This window comes from Dermacentor albipictus, chromosome 4 (genome assembly GCF_038994185.2).
Source record: "Dermacentor albipictus isolate Rhodes 1998 colony chromosome 4, USDA_Dalb.pri_finalv2, whole genome shotgun sequence".
Classification (NCBI taxonomy): domain Eukaryota; kingdom Metazoa; phylum Arthropoda; class Arachnida; order Ixodida; family Ixodidae; genus Dermacentor; species Dermacentor albipictus.
In genome coordinates, this window is record NC_091824.1 from 154,047,109 (window position 1) to 154,068,407 (window position 21,299).

General features: G+C 45.1%; 1 protein-coding gene across 4 annotated transcripts in view; it reads right to left on the reverse strand.

The window, feature by feature from the left end:
- Positions 1 to 7,742: 7,742 nt before the first annotated feature.
- LOC135903786 (uncharacterized) overlaps positions 7,743 to 21,299 on the reverse strand; it is a 70,744-nt gene continuing 57,187 nt past the window's right edge. The window contains exons 12-15 of one of the 4 annotated variants that reach the window (XM_065434186.2): positions 13,835 to 13,956; positions 10,901 to 10,962; positions 10,100 to 10,247; positions 7,743 to 8,422 (exon numbers count right to left, since the gene is read on the reverse strand). In XM_065434186.2, coding sequence (XP_065290258.1) covers positions 10,130 to 10,247; positions 10,901 to 10,962; positions 13,835 to 13,956 — 302 coding nt within the window. In that variant the 3' untranslated portion in view covers positions 7,743 to 8,422; positions 10,100 to 10,129. The remainder of the gene's footprint in view (positions 8,423 to 10,099; positions 10,248 to 10,900; positions 10,963 to 13,834; positions 13,957 to 21,299) is intronic. The other 3 variants (XM_065434187.2, XM_065434185.2, XM_065434188.2) reach the window with 3 other exon arrangements.

Genomic DNA, 21,299 nt, shown 5'->3' on the forward strand with positions numbered 1-21,299 from the left:
AGGGGCTTTCGACAACGTCAGCCACCAAGGAATCCTAGAAGGGCTGGCCAACACCAACTGCGGCGTGCGAACGTACAAGTATGTTCAGAGCTTCCTGAGCCACCGCACGGCGGAGCTGAAGATGGGAGAGATCCAGACCCCAGTGTACAACCCTCCCAACAAGGGAACACCACAAGGTGCTGTCATCTCTCCCACGCTGTTCAACGTCGCCATGATCGGCCTCGCAAGCAAACTGCAGGACGTAGCGGGTCTGCGGCACGCAATCTACGCAGACGATATAACACTCTGGACCACAACAGGGTCCCTCGCTGAAAAAGAAGAACGCCTGCAAACTGCAGCAAATCTAATCCAAGAATACGTCAGCCAGCGGGGACTACAATGCTCGCCCGAAAAATCTGAGCTCCTACGAGTCTGGCGAGGCCGGGGTAACCACGCAGTCCCCACAGACCCAACAAGAAGACTCGAGGTACGCCTAAACGGGGGCCTCATACCAGAGAAGCCATTGCTGAGGGTGCTGGGCATGTGGTTGCAGTCCAACCAGCGCGCTACACACACCCTTACACTCCTCAAAACCAGTGTAAAGGCGATATCACGCATGATCTCCCGCGTAACATCCAAGAACAGAGGAATGAAGGAAAGGGACACCCTCCGACTGGTCAGTAGTCTGGTGGTGAGCAGAATGACATACAGCCTGCCTTACTACCACCTCACACAGTCCGAGACGAAGCAGGCCGACACACTTTTGAGGATGGCATTCAAGACCGCTCTCCGCCTGCCGATGAGTACATCGACTGAAAAATTATTGGCGCTAGGGTTGCACAACACCCTCAGCGAACTGACAGAAGCCCATTACGTCTCGCAACAACAGAGACTAGCGCGGACTCACACGGGCCGGCAGGTCCTACAAACCTTGGGGTTCCCCGCAATAACAACACGAACCCAAGAAACCTGCTTAATACCTCGTCACGTCCAGGACAGGTTTCACGTTGCCCCGATACCACGCAACATGGACCCTAACCTACACTCCGGCAGGAGGAGAGCAAGGGCCCAGTACATGGAGAAAGCGTTCAGGTTCAATACCACGGCCCGTTTTACGGACGCCGCCATGTATGGGACGAACAACAAGGGCGCAGTGGCAGTGGCATGCGACCACCGAGGCAACGTTACCTCCGCTGCATCGACCCGCCCCTGCACGATCACGGAAGCCGAAGAGATGGCCATCGCGTTAGCCATCCGCGAGGGCCTACGCGCAAACCAGCCACTGACGATCCTTACGGATTCCCAGCAGGCCTGCCGCAACTTCCTACAGAGAAGAATTGGAAGACCTGCAGCACAAATCCTAGCACGAATACTTAAGGAGGACCCTGAGGACTTCACCACCCAAACCATCATCTGGATACCGGGCCACACTGGCATCACGGGCAACCTGCAGGCCGACAGAGCAGCTCGAGGATTCGTACATAACCGAGCACTCATCACGCCGGCTGCAGAAGACCCGGACCCTGTCGACCTCGAGTATTCAGCCATCGTTAACTACCACAGAGGGCGTCGCTTGCGATATCCACCACCCCATCGAAATCTAAAGACAGAAGATGCCGCTGCCTGGCGTAGGCTCCAGACAGGCACTTACACGAACCTACACATATTACATCGGATACACCCCACAGTCTACACAGACGAATGCCCATGGTGTGGGGCCACGCCAACCCTATACCACATTACGTGGGAGTGCACACTACAAAACATAGAACACCTAGACACGAACACCACGAGGGAGCAATGGGAGGCACTGCTGTCCAGCTCGGCCCTCGACGACCAGCTCAAGCTGATAAAGAGAGCGGAGAAGATGGCAAGAGCCAGCGGAGCCCTGGACTAAGGGCCCCGACCATTAGCGGTTTTCTGATTATTCTTTTTATAAAGTTTATCTATCTATCTATCTATCCGCTTTCCAACCAACCTTCCCTAATCAGAAGCACCACACTGGTCTGCTCAGTGCTTTTTTTTCTGGCCTCGTATTCATACGATGTGTAATAAAGACGAGCGCCTGTATATAATCTGCAGCGATATTAAGAACGTATCGCGCGCAGCATGGAGATTGTAAGGTGCACCAAATGCTAGTTCTGTGCTGGTACTTTCTAACCGGCTCTCATTATTTTAATGCGTAAGCATTCTTTGGCAACTACCCAAGCAAAACCTGTCTGTCAAGCGAAATGTGTAATGCTTATTTGCACAAAAATGCGTAATTTGCGACGACATGCATTTAATCGTTAAAGCAGTCTAGATGATTAGACGTATCTGTATTAACAAACGAAATTCCTATCTGGAAATTGAATGTGCTCAGTGAATTTCTCCGCCCGCCATCTGTTCCCTGTCTAATATACCTAATCTGTGCATGTCCTTTTACATGTCCATCACACATATTAAAATATGTGCGTTCAATGTGATTGGCAGGAAGTGGCAAGAACCGATTCGACAACTGAACATTCATAGGTCAAAGAATTATTTTATTTTCTACTAACAAAATTGGCAACGAACATTGTGACGTCTTTTATTTGCTTGAGCAACCTTTTTTGAAAGTAATCTCGCATTTTTTTACTGGCAGGTCACGTGCACATGCTCTGTATACGCTCGTTTTATATCGTCTTTTTTTTTTTTCAGGTGAATGCGCATGATTTATAAAACTTGATTAGTCATGCCAACGATTACTAATCTCCACATCCAAATGCAGGCACTCACAGATGGTCTCACAAGCCTGACTGGGGTGTTCCAGAATAAGTCGCAGGAAGCAGGATTCACTATTGTGTGATAAATGAATCTTTAATTATGTGCGCGCTCAATAATATGCCAGGATTGTTTTGAGCGACCTCATATCTCTGCGCATAAAGAGGCTTGTGGGGGTATGAATCACGTCCATTTGAAGCCACAGCTACTTTTTTTCATCGTATTGCTCAATGTTATGATCGGCCGTTCACCCCGCGACACCCTTCGGTTACGGTTTGAACGATTACCTCGTCAAGATGGTTCCCCACACGGATGAATTATGAGCAGCGCGGGAATACCTCGTCCATGAGAGGTTTCAGCGATTAGCAATGACATGGCTGTCACCTGGCAGCAGCACAAACTGGTGTGACCAAGCCAGAGATGCGCTCAGTGCGATGACTCGGCTTTCACCTCTCAGAGTACGATCGGCGTCGGCGAAAAGGGCGATCTACCTCTGGATTGGTGGGACCTGATGTCATCAACTTCCTGGCACCGGATTGGGGGAAGTGACTAAACAAAGATCACACAAGGCATAAAAGGAGCTACGGACGGCAGGAGTGATGAACGACTACCACTTTATCAACTTTTCTGTATTTCTTTCCATTTTATTGTACTTATGTAAATATATACGTGTTTGTCAAACGTCCTGAATATCGGACCCAGCCACGAGGAAAGAGGCCGCAGAATGTGAGCATTTGACAGTATACAAGCAACCATTGTTGCGTGGGCGCTATCGGAGCTGTTCAAAAATAATTTCATTTTAGAGACTTCGACGCCTACGGGGACTGTGATGTGCCGTCGCAACGATTCAATCTTTTTTTCTTCTAAATTCTTGGACGTTTCAATATTATTTCTCGAGTTGCGTCGCACTAGTATGTTTAACGGTGTTCTCAGCGTGCGATTTCCCGCTGCTTCTTTTTTGTAATCCAGTGCATTAATTCATAACACAAACATGACCAAATGCCATGCTTTCTTTTAATGTGCTTCTCCCCGCTCTCTTTCCACTCCAGTGAACTTGCCAGTATCTATAGCATCGACAAGTTCATAGACCAAACCGTCATGACACTCGTCGGGCGAGCGTCTCAGTGCGCGCTTTCCGAACATCGCAAACCCGGCGCCGTAGCAGAAATCTTCCTCGCGTCTGCGCTTGCTGCATACTCGAGTTGCAGCCGATGACTGTTTGCCGGTTTTATGTTTCGCGAGCCAAGCTACACGCAGCTTCTTGTCCTGCGGCTACGTGTGAATAAGGCTGACACCGGGCTCCGTTGCGTACGCGTCCGGCACTGCGGCACGTGCCGAGCCTACCATGTTGCGCGCCTTCAAAAGCAGCCACTACCTATTGTGATTTCAAAATCAAGCGTGTAAAGGAGACACTCGAAGCGGGATTATCTCGCCACTAAATGAGGACCGCAGCGTACGAGGGAATTTAAGCTCGCTTCGGTGCTCCCGAAGCGAGCTCCCGCGGAGTGCTCCCGAAGCGAAGTGGAGCTCGAGGCCAATACTCGCCTACAATGCATGACCAAGCGAAAAAAAGCAACAGACAACAAACTGCTTCAAAGCGAGCGCGAATCTTGCCGGCTGTCCTCCAACTTTAGCGGCCCGCTGATACGTTTTTCACGTATCATATAATTAACTGTACATGCTATAAAAAGTTTTCATAGTTGAACACATGTTTTGTGTAATAATGAAGCTCAAACAGCTTTCTACGTGCTGTTTCAGTAGAAAATGAGTCATTGTGACAGACGGAACGGTGCCAATCCATCACAATATACCGGCATTCCCATGCATACCACAGCGCAAAAATGTCTGCGCCAGAACACGCAGACAGACATTTTGTTTGATTATTTCTCTAAATCTCAATTTGTCAATTCAAGCAACAGATCTTACAAACAGCAGGTGGTGCCTCGAATAATGCTCAAGTCACGTGTCACCACGAGCGACGTCAAACTGCGGACGCTTTAGTCATCCTCCGACTTAAAAAATATTTCTGTGCCACGAACCCATGACTTTAGCAGGCGGGTTTCACTGCCAAGACGCTCTCCCCACTAGAGAACTTGAGGCCTTCGGGCTGACCCTCTCCCCTTGAGCTACGTCACGCAGAAGAGGCCTACATAGAAGTTCCGTGCAGCGTGCTACAAAGCTACGAGCGGCGCACGTGTACGTGCGTTGAAAAGGAAGCGCGGAAGATATAAAATGGTTAACCCCGGCTATTCGAAGACCGAGGGGACGACGGCGGCGACAACAATTCGATTAGTTCGAGGAGCCCTGCCGCTCCTTGAACAGCTCCAGGGTCAAACAAGTCCCGGCATGCTCGGCCATGCTGTTGCACGCTTCGAAGGCACATTTTTTTCTAGACGTGATCAGTGCATGTAGTCTCAAGACTTGTGCTGTGCTTGCGATTGTGTGTACCGCGAGTCTTCATTGCCCCGGAATATGGAGTGCCATGCCAAGATATTGCTGCGTGGCCAATTGCCGGAGCAATTACATGTACAAATCGGGGCAGAAAAATCATGTCTTCAAGTTTCCTCATGAAGCAGCAGCCCAGAGTGCCTGGATTAGGGCGCTACTACGTGCAGACTTCATTGTATTACCGCACTCCAGGGTAGAAAATGGCAGTTCCGTTACCTGCACACGTGACCGCACGACCGTGGGAACAATCAGACGAAGCGGAAGCAAATCTCTTTCTTCGATGCGAAGTAAAACAAAACACACGCAGACAATAAGTTTGTTTTATTTCTCTAAACTCTGTCAATTCAAGCAACAGATCGCAGAGATAACTGATGTCTTGAATAATTCTCGAAGTCACGCGTCACCACGAGCGACGTCACACTGCGGACGCGACCATGTAGGCACAGGGGCACGACCACGTCACCGTCCGGCTTGGAGCGCGGCGGTCGCGAGAAGAAAAAAACGGTGTTCGGTTTGAAACTTCCCATCTTCCCGAGGCGGGTAGCGATGCAACATACATATACTTTGCAGACACGACCGTTATCGCGCAATGTATGCTCTGCGCTTGTCAGCTCAAAATGGCCAAACCTGGTGAGGGGCTCTTTAATGGAGAGGATAACTATTTTACAGCCACGCCTCAAGAAACAACTTAATTTACCAGTTTTACAGTGCGAGGTGTTCTGTTCGCCCCTCTTCCTTGTATTATCACCCGGCCAGCTTTCACCACAGCTACGCTTTTCCCACATTTTTCATAGCACTAAATGGGTCACTGGCACTGCAGCTATGGATGCAAGGACACCTGCAGGTAGCGCATTCTACACCGCAGCTATGCTTTTCCTAAATTTTTCATAGCACAGAGTGGGTCACTGGCACTGCAGTTATGGATGCAAGGACAGCTGCAGGTAGCGCATTCTTTGCTATACAGTTGGATAATTACAATGCGTTAACATTCATGCCACAGTGAAAGTTGCGAGAAGCAGCCGGGCAGCAATGCCCGATACAGACAATAGGAAAAATGTTTATTAAACGAACCAATGTAGAGGAAGAAATCCACCCAGGCACTATTTCAAAGCATGTTGACATGTCAACTACAGTAGGAACATATACAGAGTCCAATTTTGGGATTGATGGTTAATATTCAAGGGTAAAAAATCAGCCTGCTCCTATGATTGATCTGACACGCTCAAGCTGATCAGGTACACTTTTGAACAGTGACACTAGCCTATAGATGCGAAGGGCAGTTATATGCAAATAGCTTTTGGCAGCCAAACACAAGCAACTGGCTATCTTTGAACACTAATGCAAAATCGCCAATAGAAACATATAATGTTAACATGCATGAGCATCTCTACTTGTATGGCCTATCGTCCATTTCTATTACCCTGTTTACTGCTTCAAGCTGCGTGCCGCAGCAAGAAAAAATTTTTGTATGGAATACCTGCAACCAAATCTACTACCAAATACTGCAACCAAATACTACCAAATACTGCAACCAAATCTACTGTTGAGGGAACTTCCTTTCAACAGGGCAGCTACCATTCACAATGCAAAACCACTCCAGCACTGGTTTGAATGGTAGCGCATCACCTCCATCTGCATGCTTCACATACCAAAAATACTGTGCACCTATTCATGTAAAAGCAGCTACTAAAATGCAACAAGCTTTGCTTCACTCAAGGCTGACAGGTGCTTAATACATATATACATCCTAGTTTTTGTTGAGTGTTAAGCACGTATCACATTCATGAATGATATCTTGACCACTTCTTCACACAAGGCATGCAATGCAGTGTGGTTTTGCAACCTGCATTTATTCTTGCCTTTTACAGAAGGCCAAAATGATTCAGGGTTTGAAAAAATACTATTAGGTTTTACCTAAAAACGAAGGGCCCTACATATACACAACTAGGCACTTACATCATTTTCCGAATACTATATAGATATAGCCCCATGCAGTTTCAATCACAATACTTTCTCATTGCAAAAGTTGACCCATAACATACACTTGTAAGATGACACCCAGATGCCCACATAAAGTGAAGTTCTGAGAAAAATAGTATTGGGTCTTACCCAAAAACGAAGGACCCTTCATATGGAAGACTAGGCACTCATCACTACCATTTTCCAAATATTATAGGCATAGCAACATGTAGTTTCAAGCACAATACTTCCACTGCAAAAGTCTTGGCGTTATGTACAATTGTACTCAACCCAAAATGCCTACATACAGTGCAGTCCCCTGTTAGAGATGAGCACAAAACCTGTGGTTGTTGGCACTAGAACCTGCCTAGACACCTTAGCGGAGAATCAACACGGCTTCAGTTCGCACTTGAAGCTGAACTACAAGTGAGCACCACTTGTATTAAAGCACCACTTGCAAATTAAAGTGTTCCCTTTACAAGTGAATTGCATCGTACAAGACTGGTATTTATCACATTCCTTTATCATAAAGGTATCACAAGAAAATGCAAATATACTGCACAAACCCCTGTGCACAATCCAATGGCCCTCAGCCAAGCAAGGCCAAACAAAAGTATCTTACACAAGTGTTTATTTTCTTTGTTTTTCTTTTTAACAATATCAATCAAAACCTGCACGCTCCCTTCTGCGGCAAGGTCAGGCCAGGTGAAGCGTAGCCATTTCTAACATACTAATACTTTGCCACATGCCTGTGCACGTGGCAAAGGATCGCATGGGACAAAAAAAAAAATGCTGCGAGACCAGTTCGTTGTTGAGATCACTGGCGAGGAGGGGCGAGAGGCTTCTTGGAACACTGGCGAGAAGTACCGGGCTGCCAAGGGGAGCGTTGGCACTGCAAGGCACGAGCATGGCACACCTGCTTTTCATATGTGCCCACAGATGGAGTGAGAGGGCACCAGAGGACATTACACGTGACACATGTTCATGGCATCACTGTACAGTAGAAACTTAACTAATGTTTGCCTGCTTGATGAATGCCGAAAAAAAAAAAAACTTAACAGGAAGTTCTGTACATCAAGCATAAGACTGCCCACCCATGCAGTCACCTCTTTTTTGCAATACAAAAGAAGTTACAGAAATACAGAAAAAGACCAGGTTTAGCTTAAAACAAATGAAAGTACAAAAGTAAAAAAAAAAGTAAAGGGCATGGGCATGGCCACGTGCAGTGTCCTTGATGGAGCTGCAGCATGTGGAGGTGCTGTCTTCACAGGCAGAATCCTCTTTCAGTGCTTATCTGGAAAAAAAATGTGAACACACTAGAATCCTGTGCACACTATTGTGTACACTTACTATGTTCTCACACAGGCTGATTTATTTTGCATACTGCAGCTTTAGAGAATTTTCTAAGAATTATAGAATAACATTAAGAACAACCTAGATATTCAAGCATGACAGTAGCATTAAGTGAATAAACAAGTTCAGTAAGAGGAAGGGAATGCACAGGAATACGTAAGAAATTAAGGTCAAATTTCGGGGAGAACAGCTGTAATTGGAGGGACTGACGTTTATCAAGGGCCTATTTTTTAGCACTACAGAAATTCCTACAGACCAAAGTATATAAATATGTAATGGTTTCTCCGGAAAAGAGCAGAAATTTTCAAAACAGTTTTTCAGTCTGCACAGTCTTCTTAAACTGTACAAACACCCACAACACTGATTACTGGATGCAATAGCAACAACAAGATGCTGGTAAAAGTGAGAAACCAAGTGCATCGGGCTTCTGCAGGAATAGTTGTGTTAAAGAGGCCCTGAAACACGTTTTTGAACATGAAGCAACACAGTGAGAAATGTTGCCAATCTGTTAATGAGAATCCTGTGAACATGAGCCAAATATTATTTCACAATCTCCTCTCAAAAGCAGCAAACAAGTCACTGGCTCTCGCATCAGCAATGTTATCAGGGAAAGCAGTCGGTCCACCAACGCTACTGGCTGATTTCATGATTGCACGAACATTCTTAGCAACACATGATTGCTAATTCTGAGTTAAATGAATATATGTCTGCGATCTCAAAAAGAAAAAAATAATCTTTGCACTGTGCATAGCTGCATCTGCTGCGCATAGCCTCTGTGGCGGTAGCAGCATGCTGCATAGCATGATCTACATACAGGTGGCTGCCACAGGGTGCCATGACGAGCCCCTTTCGCTGGCACAACACTGAACTTTTGATCGGGCCTTTGCCCAATTAGCTTCTCCGCTGCGTAGCATCCAGTGTGCTGGCAGAGAGAAAGCCAGTTATCAATGCGATAAATCCACTTGGTCGAAGAGACGTGACAGTTTTTGTGGCACAAGATTCATGGGACAACATACAATAGTGAGGCCATTCTACGATATGCGGCTAAGAAATGCCTACACTGATATTGTGATGATGTTGGCATGCCATAAATGTCCTTTGCATTTTCAACATACTGAAAAGGCAGCAACCTTCGCCCCACTAACGCTATTCGCACTGTTGCGTGTCACCATGTCAAGAGGATACACTAGAGGACCGATCAATGCACCACTCTGTTCATCTGCATGAAGGCACTGCCACTTTTTCATTCGCGATACCTCAAAGCCCCCTCTTGTTGGGTAGAAACTCTGCCTAGTTAGAAAACTTCGCATTAAAAACATAACAGAAACATACGATTTGCACACCTCTACAAAATTCTCCTATAGTGCACCCAAATACTTCTAAATCCTGGCTAAAGTTAGCTAGGACACTCTATATATGTGATGTGTCAACAACAAATCACAGCACAGCACCTGTGTATACTCCATATATGCAATGGAATTTTTACTAGCTCCTAAAATTGTAAGCTGCAGCAAATGAAACCAATCCCTTGCTTTCACCAGTGCATGCTTCCAGCTGACAGCCTCAGCAGACAGATACAAGTAATGAACTAGGAAGTCGCATGCAGGCAAGCCCTTACGGGAATGGCAGGCTGTGAAGCACGCACCACTCACTCTGCGTTGCTCTTCATGTGGCCAAGCACAAGGGCTACAATGGAGTTGAAGGTCATGCGGGAGAACCCGCCCTGGATCTTTCGCAGGTAGTCCACATGCCTGCGGATCTCTTGCCTGCACGCACACAGGTCACAGCAAGACTTGATGCACAGCTGTTTTCGCAGGCTATATATACAGGAACGACAACTTGCTGCACAAGTAATACATGCTGCTGGGAAAGTTGGTTGATGCTTTAATGGTGGTTGAGGCACAGCTGCCAACCTTTCACCAATTTGGCACAGACCAGAATTCTGGTTGGCACCTGTTCTATTCTCATCCGTGGCTTATTTAGCACTATTCATACTGAATCACCACGTAAGCACAGTGGACGTAATCTAGACAACCATATAGCACCTACACGGCATGCACCTTCTAGGGATATATGGAAGCAGGTAAGGAATCAAGGTGGAGCAAGACCAACACCATCTTACTCTAGGCAGTGAGCAGTAGTGAGTAGCAACAGAGGAATGACTGATCGATTGATCCCAAAGCAGTAGTCAGGAACCTGAGAGATGCCGAATTATTGCTTTGGGCTCCACATTTGTCCACATGAAATTCTGGAATCCGAATACAACGTTTACACTAAGCCACCCAGAGTCTCAAATGGATGACAGGCGCTAGGCAGAGCGCTGAAACTTACAATGCAGAGTATTTCCTTCCACTGGCAAGTTTGCAAGACAGAGTAGCTGGTTAGAGTAAAACAGCAAAATGGAAAAACAAGCACTCACTCTGCATAGTCCGGCTGCTTCTTTTTAACCATGTGTACTATTTTTGCAATCTGCATCTCCGTCTGAAATGATAAAAAAATGATGTAGATCAATTTTAAGTGCAGCATTTCACAGGCAGTTGGTTATCCAACATTGTTTAGGATTATGTAAAGCATTACCCAACGAACCAACATGTTTGTGCAAGGTTAGCAAGTAACTGCATGATGCGAACTGACAGTATGATCATTGCATGATTAGCATGATCATCGATTACATTGCAAAAAAACACTGCATCATGTTCCGTTAAAAGGGCCCCTCACCAGGCCACATAACAAATATTGGTTATACCCTGGAAGTTGTTACATGCCCTCTAGAGAGCGTTCTACCACAGGAATTTTTCGAAGTGCTTCATTAATACCCCAGATAGAAATATTTCAAAGCCGCAAACCCATGATGTCAGGTGAGCATCACCGCCAACATAGACACTCTCTCCACTTGCCCCCTCCATCTAGCCTCCCGAGCGAAATTCCTTCCTTGTGTTCTCCAATACCGGAGCTGGAGCACCGTGTCACTGCCCCTGCCTTTTCTTCTCTCACTTTTTTGCCACATGGCACACTTCCACTGATGGTCTCGCATGCGAGTTGTTGCATTTGTCTCGCTTCATGATTTTGCCAGCTGTGCACGAAAACACCTGACTAGTGGTATAAGTCAGTGCTGGGCAGACGCACGCAGATCACCGAGCATTATCACGTGCTGGAACACCGTAGAAAATTACACAGTACAATTACGGAAGTACATCTCTCTTGCTATGGCACAAAGTAAAACAAAGACATGCAGACATTCGTTTTATAAGCTTTGTTATTTCTCTAAACTAATTTATCTATTGAAGCAACAAACAAATATCTGCTGTTGTCTTGAATAATTGTCGAAGTCACGTGCCACTGTGAGTGACGTCACAGCACAGCAAACTATGTAGGCACACTTGCGCGATTCATGTCAACTCTCCAGCTGGGAGTGTGATGCCCGTGAGGAGAAGCGCGCAGGGCGTTTGGTCGGAAATTTCAGCTCTTATCGCAGCATGTGGCGGGGTAATACTTTGCAGGCATGATTGTTGGTGTGCGTTGTGTGCACTGCACTTGTCAGTTTGAAATAGCCAGACTTGGTAAGGGGACCTTTGAAGATCTGGGCCAATTCTCAATATGGTACAATATGAAGAAACCAGCAAGCCCTTGGTTTTATAAGAGTATGAGATATTGACATGTGTACTTGTTTATCTCTCTCTGGTGACCACTTTTCACAGGCTAACATGTGTTAAATGTTATCACTCAGCGCAGGACACGCCTGCATGTATCACAAGCTTGCTTAATGTTATCAGTGAGTCTCTACATTGTCGATTGTCACCGAACTTAAAGGGACCCTGAACGATTTTGACGATTTTCTACAAACGTACCGAGTCGTTAGAGTAGGTCCTTCTGATCATTGACACAAAAGTGCTCCACGTAAAGCGTGGAATTTATTATTAGGTTTTAGAAATGCACATCGCTGCCGACTGCAGCACAGTGCTCGGCGGAGTTTTAAACCGCCCCTACCCATATGATGGAAATCACCCATATGACGTCAGTGGGAGCGAGCTATCCGATTGTCTGGCCAGGGCGCGTGATCGATAATTTTTACAACTTTATGGTAAACAAGTATGTTCGTAATAGTTGAAATGTTAGTTAACTTGTTTTTATAAAAAGAAAGTAACATAATGAGAATGCACAAGAACAATTTTTCAGTACACTTAAGCACTTCCGGAACACAGCAAGTGTCGTCTGCTTGTGTTACAACATGCTCCGTTCTTGACGAGAGCTCCGCCGTCAGTGTCAGTCTGTCTTTTCGCGAGTGCTATGGTTCGACTTTGTTGCGTTATGGACTGAAAACGAAGCAACTGGCAATATGTCAAGCTGCGACATGGTGTCCCTCTGCAAGCCAGTAGACGAGCGGACTGGCTGCAGCGCATCGGGTTGCCGCTATCCAATCGGCGCCAGGATTTGAGCGATTGCAGCCATCACTTTACAAGATTACTAATGCAATAGCGTTTCACGAGTCCAGTATTAGGGTAAACGCAAACACAAGGGGACAGGGCCTGGCTACTTGACTGTGCCGTTTAACGGGTGAGCAAAAGCGCAAATGTGAATGGTCTGTACGGTGGAGCCACCTGGGGACATAGAGCTCAACCACAAACAGTAGCAGTAACAAAACGTATTCGTCTTTGCTGGTCGTGTACATTTTTCGCAAGAGTGTAATCATCAACACATTGTTTTTGTAGATGTTTAAGATGTTTTCCACTTGGTTAGAGCAATATTAGCTCTTTGTTTGGCTGGTTAAGCTCTGCGTCAACAAGTGGCTGGACCGTGCAGACTGATAAGGCCGCTCACATACGTCTACACTAAAGTTCCTTCATCAGCTTGAGTTTATGCCTATAGTCATCTGCCGAAACACCTAGCTTGCCTGTGGTTACCAGAATACCAGACATGCTCGGCGCTGCGACAGAGTGCTTGTAATGCACGCTGCTTCCATAGCTCTCACTTGGGGTGGACTGCCAAGCAGCTGGCGGAGAGTTTGGAGAGGCTTCGTGTGCTCGCTCCTAGAGAACCAGAAGTCGATGACATGACATGCGATCATTATGCAGAGCCAGTGAAGGTGGAGCTTAGCCCCAATGACTCGGCGAACGAGTTGAGGAGAAAATGCATGACTATGGAGGAGGGTAACTTGTAATCTTCCGTAGCTGTCTTAATACGAGGCGTTTCATACAAACTGTGGTGCGAATGATAAACTTTAGCTGTACCCTATGCTTCTACAAAATCTGTCCGAACCGTTTCAGGGGCTCATTAAGATGCTTTTTTTATTAGTGGCACACCCTCTCGTTATGCCTACCCTGATAGCAGTTCTTTTATAAGCACAGCAGCCCACCTTGCTTTTCGTAGGCGATCCTCCCCGGCTGGACCACATGGACTCAACGTCCGAGCATGGAGCAGCAGCCTGCTCCATGCGCCAGTGGAGGTCATAGAACTCGGGAACCTGAGGCCGCTCTGCTGAAAGACATTTTTGAACATCTTGAGTGGTTATGACAGCAAATTTTCAAGATTGAATTACACATTGCACGTAAAGATGTATGTATCGCACAGCAATGTGGCAAAATATGAGTGCATTTAGTGCCGTACAATACTTGTATATATATCGCAGTTTAACACGAAGTAGAGTAACACTGACAAGGTGACAAAATCGGGTACGTTGTACATGCATGGTCAATGTGTGTATTATACACATAGGCGGTTATAAAATTATTCCAACCTGTTCTCATTCCCAATCGGCCATATTAGCCCTCCGTGTTGGGTGAAAATGGCTCGGGCATTGCACATATGGGCCGGACCCAAACCATAACGGGATACAGAGCGATGAGCACCCTTTTCGCTATTGATTTATAGGAGGCAACAGATCTGAAACTTGCTATTATGCTTCCATTTCCCATTTGAAAAAATAAAGAACTGTCGTAGGTGCATTAACATTCAATTTATTTTCACTTCCAAGGTTGCACACGTGATGTTACAAGTGGCTGTGTGGGGTGTGTTCAGATGAGGACTGACTAGGTGGGGGGGGGTCATGACTATATTTAGTTTTCAGCAAATTTTTATACCAGATGGAACAATGACTGTAGAAAGGAATCAACCTTTGTAATGAAAAAATTAGCACGCATTTCTTGAAAAAAATTATTATTTCACTTAAGGTGGAAAAGAGTTTTACCAACTTAGATTTTACAAATTTGAAAGCCTATCATTAAAATTAACACTGCACCGCGCCAAAAAAATTTTCAATAAATCTACACCACTAGTACAGTTGGTTCATGCGAAGTTAAATTTATCTCCTTCATAGTATGTTTTTCAATAATTGACAAACTGTCAAAGTTTGTCAAAGACTTCGGGATTTGATAAACCAAAGTTTTTCTCGGGACCATCTTACCTAAGGCGATGAAGATGAAAAGCATTTCTGACAAATCTTCAAAAGATTTTTTGCAAACTAAAGAATGTATGCAACTACACCCCATATTTCATTAATATCCACAAAATGCCATATTGCAAGACTACTGTAAAGTGGAACATTTTAGGGACGTTTTGGAAAGCAATTATCACCAATTTTAATGCAATTTTTATACAATACCCACCCATGGCTGGTAAACATAGTACTCCAAGAACATGTTGCATTATGTTATATTACACAAGGAAATGGAGCCTATTTTAACCCTCTTAGATGCTGTTTGCCATTATCCAACAAAATAATTTTTTTTCACTCTAAACCTCCTTTATATGACCAGATAAGGCCAAATGACAAGGTTGTTGAGAATTATTTTTTACGAGAGTGCACATAAGTGTGTATAAAGTGTCTCAGTGGTCATGTTACCGGCAGAGGGATTTTAGTTGTGAAAAGTGAAGAATAGACTGCTTCTTGCTACAGCACATTGATACCTGGCATTTCACCAAAATATTCTCGAGTCACCCTTGCATCCTTTGCAATTCCAACTGGACGAGTCTGCTGGTGCCCTGAGATGCAAGGCCATCAGTCAATGTTATCATACTGGGCTACTTACTGCATTGGGCCACCGAACATGTTCTTCCCCTAAACAGTTGAGGCGGCAGGCCTTGATCATATAGTTTTCAACGCTTTCCTGCGCTTGGCACAGGTGTAATGACTGCCTCTGCAAACTCTAGTCACAAGAGCATCAAGTCGAAGCTTTGTCTTCCAACCTTCTGGATAATCCTTGATATAAGATAAAGAGCTTTCCTATTTCTTCAGATGTGCTTACGCTCAAAATGTCTGGAGGGTGCGTAGGTCCACTCTGCAAAGTACTTGAGAATAGATTCGGGCACATACATTTCCAAGTAGTTGTATGGAGTATACGATTCATCTTGCTGTCAGTGAGGCTGCAGAACGGAGGAAAATATCATTGCCTTCTCTATTATGAGTTCCTTTAAGCATTTGCTGACCCAAGGTATTTCTTGCAGTAATGCATCCTGCACTGTTTTTGTCTTTGCAGTCAGAATGCTGGGAATAAGCATTTTCTAGTCAACGTCAGCTCCGTCACTTTCACCAAAATCTGATACCATTACTGGAAGCAATGTTCTCGCGCAATGTCCTTTCCGCGGAATGTGCAGTCACATTGGGAGACTTTCCTCTTGAATGCTGCGCAGGGTACACACGAGATATTTCAAGAAAAAAGAAGTAGCAATGCATTCGGGCCGCTACTTCAGGAGAGCTGATACTTCACACCCATTTTCATGCTTTGTACAGATTAAGTACTCTTAGGAGCGAGGCAACTCTTTTACGTGCAGTCTGAAAAATTTCCCACATTTGACAAATTCATGAACATTGCAAAGCACTCGAGAAATGCAGAAAATGAGTTATGTGCGCTTACTGGCCGTCACTGCCACAGGTGTGGCCTAGCTGTTTACTTCGGCAAACAATGCCTCTAGTCAGATGGCACTGCAAATCTACAGAGTGCCTGAGCAGAAGCACAACATATGGGTAAATCAAATGAAAATGGCAGTTTTGAATGAATATGCTGCAATGAATGTATTTGTAGAATCTATTCAAGTGTGTACATGTATGTGTACGAAGACGTATGGTCATCCAAACGATGTGCCGCAGTTTCGCCCGCAAATTAGTGGACAGCTATACGAAGTAAGCATAGGAGTTTTATCGGCCATCATCATCATCACCATCATCATCATCCGCCCACCTAACTTTCTGCCACCCCCTGCTACGCTTCCTTTCCCTTAAAATCCAATCCGTAACCCTTAATGACCATCGGTTATCTTCCCTTCTCATTACATGTCCTGCCCATGCCCATTTCTTTTTCTTGATTTCAATGAACTAAGAAGGCATTAACTCGTGTTTGTTCCCTCACCCAATCTGCTCTTTCCTTATCTCTTAATGTTACACCCACCATTCTTCTTTCCATAGCTCGTTGCGTCATCCTCAATTTAAGTAGAACCCTTTTGGTAAGCCTCCAGGTTTCTGCCCTGTACGTAAGTACTGGTAAGATACAGCTGTTACACACTTTTCCCTTGAGGGAGAATAGCAACCTGCTGTTCATGATCTGAGAATGCCTGCCAAACGCACCCCAGCCCATTCTTATTCTTCTGATTATTTCCGTCTCATGATCTGGATCTGCGGTCACTACCTGCCCTAAGTAGATGTTTTCCCTTACCACTTCCAGTGCCTCGTAACCTATTGTAAATTGCTGTTCTCTTCCGAGGTTGTTAAACATTACTTTGGTTTTCTGCAGATTAATTTTTAGACCCACCCTTCTGCTTTGCCTCTCCAGGTCAGTGAGCATGGACTGCAATTGGTCCCCTGAGTTGCTAGGCAAGGCAATATCATCAGTGAATCGCAAGTTACTAAGGTATTCTCCATTAACACTTATTCCCAATTCTTCCCAATCCAGGTCTCTGAATACCTCCTGTAAACAGGCTGTGAATAGCATTGGAGAGATCGTACCTCCCTGCCTGACGCCTTTCTTTATTGGGATTTTGTTGCTTTCTTTATGGAGGACTACGGTGGCTGTGGAGCCGCTATAGATACCTTTCAGTATTTTACATATGGCTCGTCTACACCATGATTCCGTAGTACCTCCACGACTGCTGAGGTTTCGATCGAATCAAATACTTTTTCGTAATCAATGAAAGCTATATATAAGGGTTGGTTATATTCAGCACATTTCTCTATCACCTGATCGATAGCGTGAATGTGGTCTATTGTTCAGTAGCCTTTACGGAATCCTGCCCGGTCCTTTGGTTGACAGAAGTCTAAGGTGTTCCCGATTCTATTTGCGATTACCTTAGTAAATACTTTGTAGGCAACGGACAGTAAGCTGATTGGTCTAAAAATTTTCAAGTCTTTGGTGTGCCCTTTCTTATGGATTAGGATTATGTTAGCGTTCTTCCAAGATTCCGAAGCGCTCAAGGTCATGAGGCATTGCGTATACAGGGTGGCCAGTTTTTCTAGAACAATCTGCCCACCATCCTTCAACAAATCTGCTGTTACCTGATCCTCCCCAGCTGTCTTTCCCTTTGCATAGCTCCCAAGGCTTTCTTTACTTCTGCCGGTATTACTTGTGGGATGTCAAATTCCTCTATTCTATTCCCTCTTCCATTATCGTCGTGGGTGCCACTGGTACTGTATAAATCTCTATAGAACGCCTCAGCCACTTGAACTATCTCATCCATTTTAGTAATGATATTGCTGGCTTTGTCTCTTTATGCACACATCTGATTCTTGCCAAGTCCTAGTTTCTTCACTGCTTTTAGGCTTCCTCCGTTCCTGAGAGTATGTTCAATTCTATCCATATTATACTTCCTTATGTCAGCTGTCTTACTCTTGTTGCTTAACTTAAGTTCTGCCAGTTCTATTCTAGCTGTAGGGTTAGAGGCTTTCATACATTGGCATTTCTTATCGGCCACATAAACTTGTAAACATAGGTATACTAAATAAATTAACAAGCAAAAGTGAACACAAATCGCTCGATGACCGCAGAAACTCAAAACACTGGAGTGAGGAAGCCCGGCAGCAGTGAGCTAATTGACCTTTGTGCTGCCTCTCGCATCAATGTGAACTAAGCCTTGAAAACAGTGCAAGGCAGACTCTGTCCCCATCGCAGGTTTTGATGATACAGCGGCCCAAGCAGGTGTGGAGTAGAATGGAGTGCAGTAGAATGTGCTCCTATTTCTGGCATTGATCTCTAATATCTATCAGAAATGCTCCCCATGTATATGAATGATGCACCAGCCTAATGTGAAAGTTCAATGTCGCCACAGCAATGAATGAGCCAGCTGGGTATGTTCAGATGAGGACAGTCGCCAAAACGGGCCCCAAATATTTCACTTTCACATAAATTTTTATACTGGGCACGAAAGTCCTTCCACACCACAGAACTGGGACTACTTTTCTGACACACAAGAAATTTGAACTGGGACAAGGCGAAAAAAATGTCACCGAGTCATGAAACATTGCGCACTTTAAAGTATGTGGCATAGAGAACAGTTTTCTACACGCAAGCCCTTTTACCATATTTACACGATTGTAAGTAGACTTTTTTTTTTTTATTTTACCATCTCATGTGGGGGCTAGACTTAAAACCGAAACCAAAACATGGCACTGCCAAGAAAGAGACCAACAAGATATCAGGGGAACTACAATGTAGTTACAATTTTATGTTTGCTCTATTGCCCTACCCGTAGCTTTTCGCTATCCCATGCATTATTTCGCTTTCTGGAAGGGTTTTTTTTTTTTTTGAGAGGTTTAGTGCACACAACACTCACGGGAGGGGGGGGGTGTCTGTAGTTGATGGAAGTGCTGCTGTTCCATTCGCGGCGGCACCCTCAGAACGGCAGCGCTTACGGGGAGTATGGACAGCTCATGGAAGAGCAGACACTGCTCACACGTTTCTCTTTCCCTGTAGCTCTTAGTTTGATGCGTTCGATTTGACTGCTCGCTACGTGCTACTACCATGCTTCCTCAGTCATCATGAGTGCTTCCAGGCCCACTTAACATTCGGCGCTCGTTCACAGCAGCGTCCAAGAGGGCTGCCATCCTTTACGCCGAAGAAACAAATCACTGTGCAGCGGGCTGCAAGTTCACTGTTTCTCAACGAGTGGCGCGAGACTGGCAACTGCAGCAAAGCAAAATTTTCACCTGTGACGGTAAGCGAAAAATTTCCCACAAGCCGAAGTCTGGGCGCTTTTCGGAGCTGTAGGCCAAGCTTGCGGTAAACGTCGCTGAAATGCATGATTGGTCCCTGCCAGTGAAGTTCAACATGGTCATGAAACAAGCCCGGATTTTCGCCTTTTAAGGACCTGCTCCGCTGCAAGTACGAGTGGCTGGCGGTAGAAGACCACAAATTTACGCCAACCAGACCCGTGAGAAGAGCCTCCCTAACAGCTACGTGTGGTTGGGTGCACTCGGCATGGGCTGCTGTTCCTTAAGATGACGTCGTGCAGTCATTTGCAAAATGTGGAATTTCGCTGGACGCCGATGCACTGTGGGGCCATAGCAGCGATGACGATGGCAGCACTAGTGAGGACGATGGCACAAGTGAAGACGAGTAGTCCAGTGACCATGTCAGCTACTAATAAATTTTCGTTATCAATTTGCCCTCGGGTATGGTTTTTTTCTTTTCCCCATCGCATGCGATATGGGGGGGGGGGGGGGTCGACTTCCATACGAGTCAACTTACAATCGTGTAATAAAGTACTTCACATCTGTACCATCTCTTACACGCGAAAAAGAGGCGAATTTGAATGTTTCTATAAAGCGCTTTGGATTAAGGTTCCAACTTCAAATTTTGTTTCACTCTGTTGTTGAGTGCTACACAATTTACAAAATAGTGTATGCACCAATTTCTTGCACTTGCTTGAAGCTGGATGGCAAATAAGAAAAAGGCATGAAAAGCAAGGTGTGCACCTATTTCTTCATTTAATAAAAAAATTTCCAACTTCTGTAGAATCACGAGGACAATATTGTGAACTTCCTACAAAAATGTGTTGCTATACACTATTATTAACAGAAATGTTCAATTTAGACTAGGAATTTTGATCCATTTCACTGCTCAACGACGTAGGTAATTATCACGGTCAATGATGAACCTATCCTGATTTTGTTCATAAAGCAACGAACTTCACAGTGGCTGGACTGGATTGGAATAATGCACAGGCAACTCGTGCATTATCATAACACAGGGTTATTTAGTAGCTATCACGAGGCTAACCAATGTTGACTAATCATTCGCAACGTGGATTGAAAGGTAGGGTGTGAGGGAGTCATAGGAAAGTTCAAGAACCACAGCTTCACGTTTAAGATTTCTGGAAGTTTATTTACATTATCCACAACCAGTAATTATCAGTCAGAAAGCAACTTTTGCAAGCTGCAGATTCACAGCGTCTTGCATTCTGTGTTTGCACAACGTGCTACATGCAAGGAATTTCCTCAGTCAGATTTTATGTTGTTCCACATGTGGGTTGTCCAATTCCTTGCACCTGATAGACACCTATTCATTCTTCTTTCTTCCATTCTCTGAAGGCTCCTACTTCATTATTCTTGATGTGCAGTAACAGAGCGTGAGTTTACCAGCTACAATATTCACAAAATCACTTGCTGTTTAAAATGCTTGAATGACAATCATCATTGTTTCCTACTTGGGCTTGAGCTAAACAATGCAGTTCTTATTTATGCAGCTGGGATCACCGAAGGCTTTGCGCCTGAATATTGGCAAACTGCCCAAAGAAGCCATATTGTGAGACATACTCCAACAAGCACATAAAATACCTTGAGTTGCATTTTTTTCTTAAACTATCGTCAAATTTGTTTCTAAAACCCCAATCGCCGC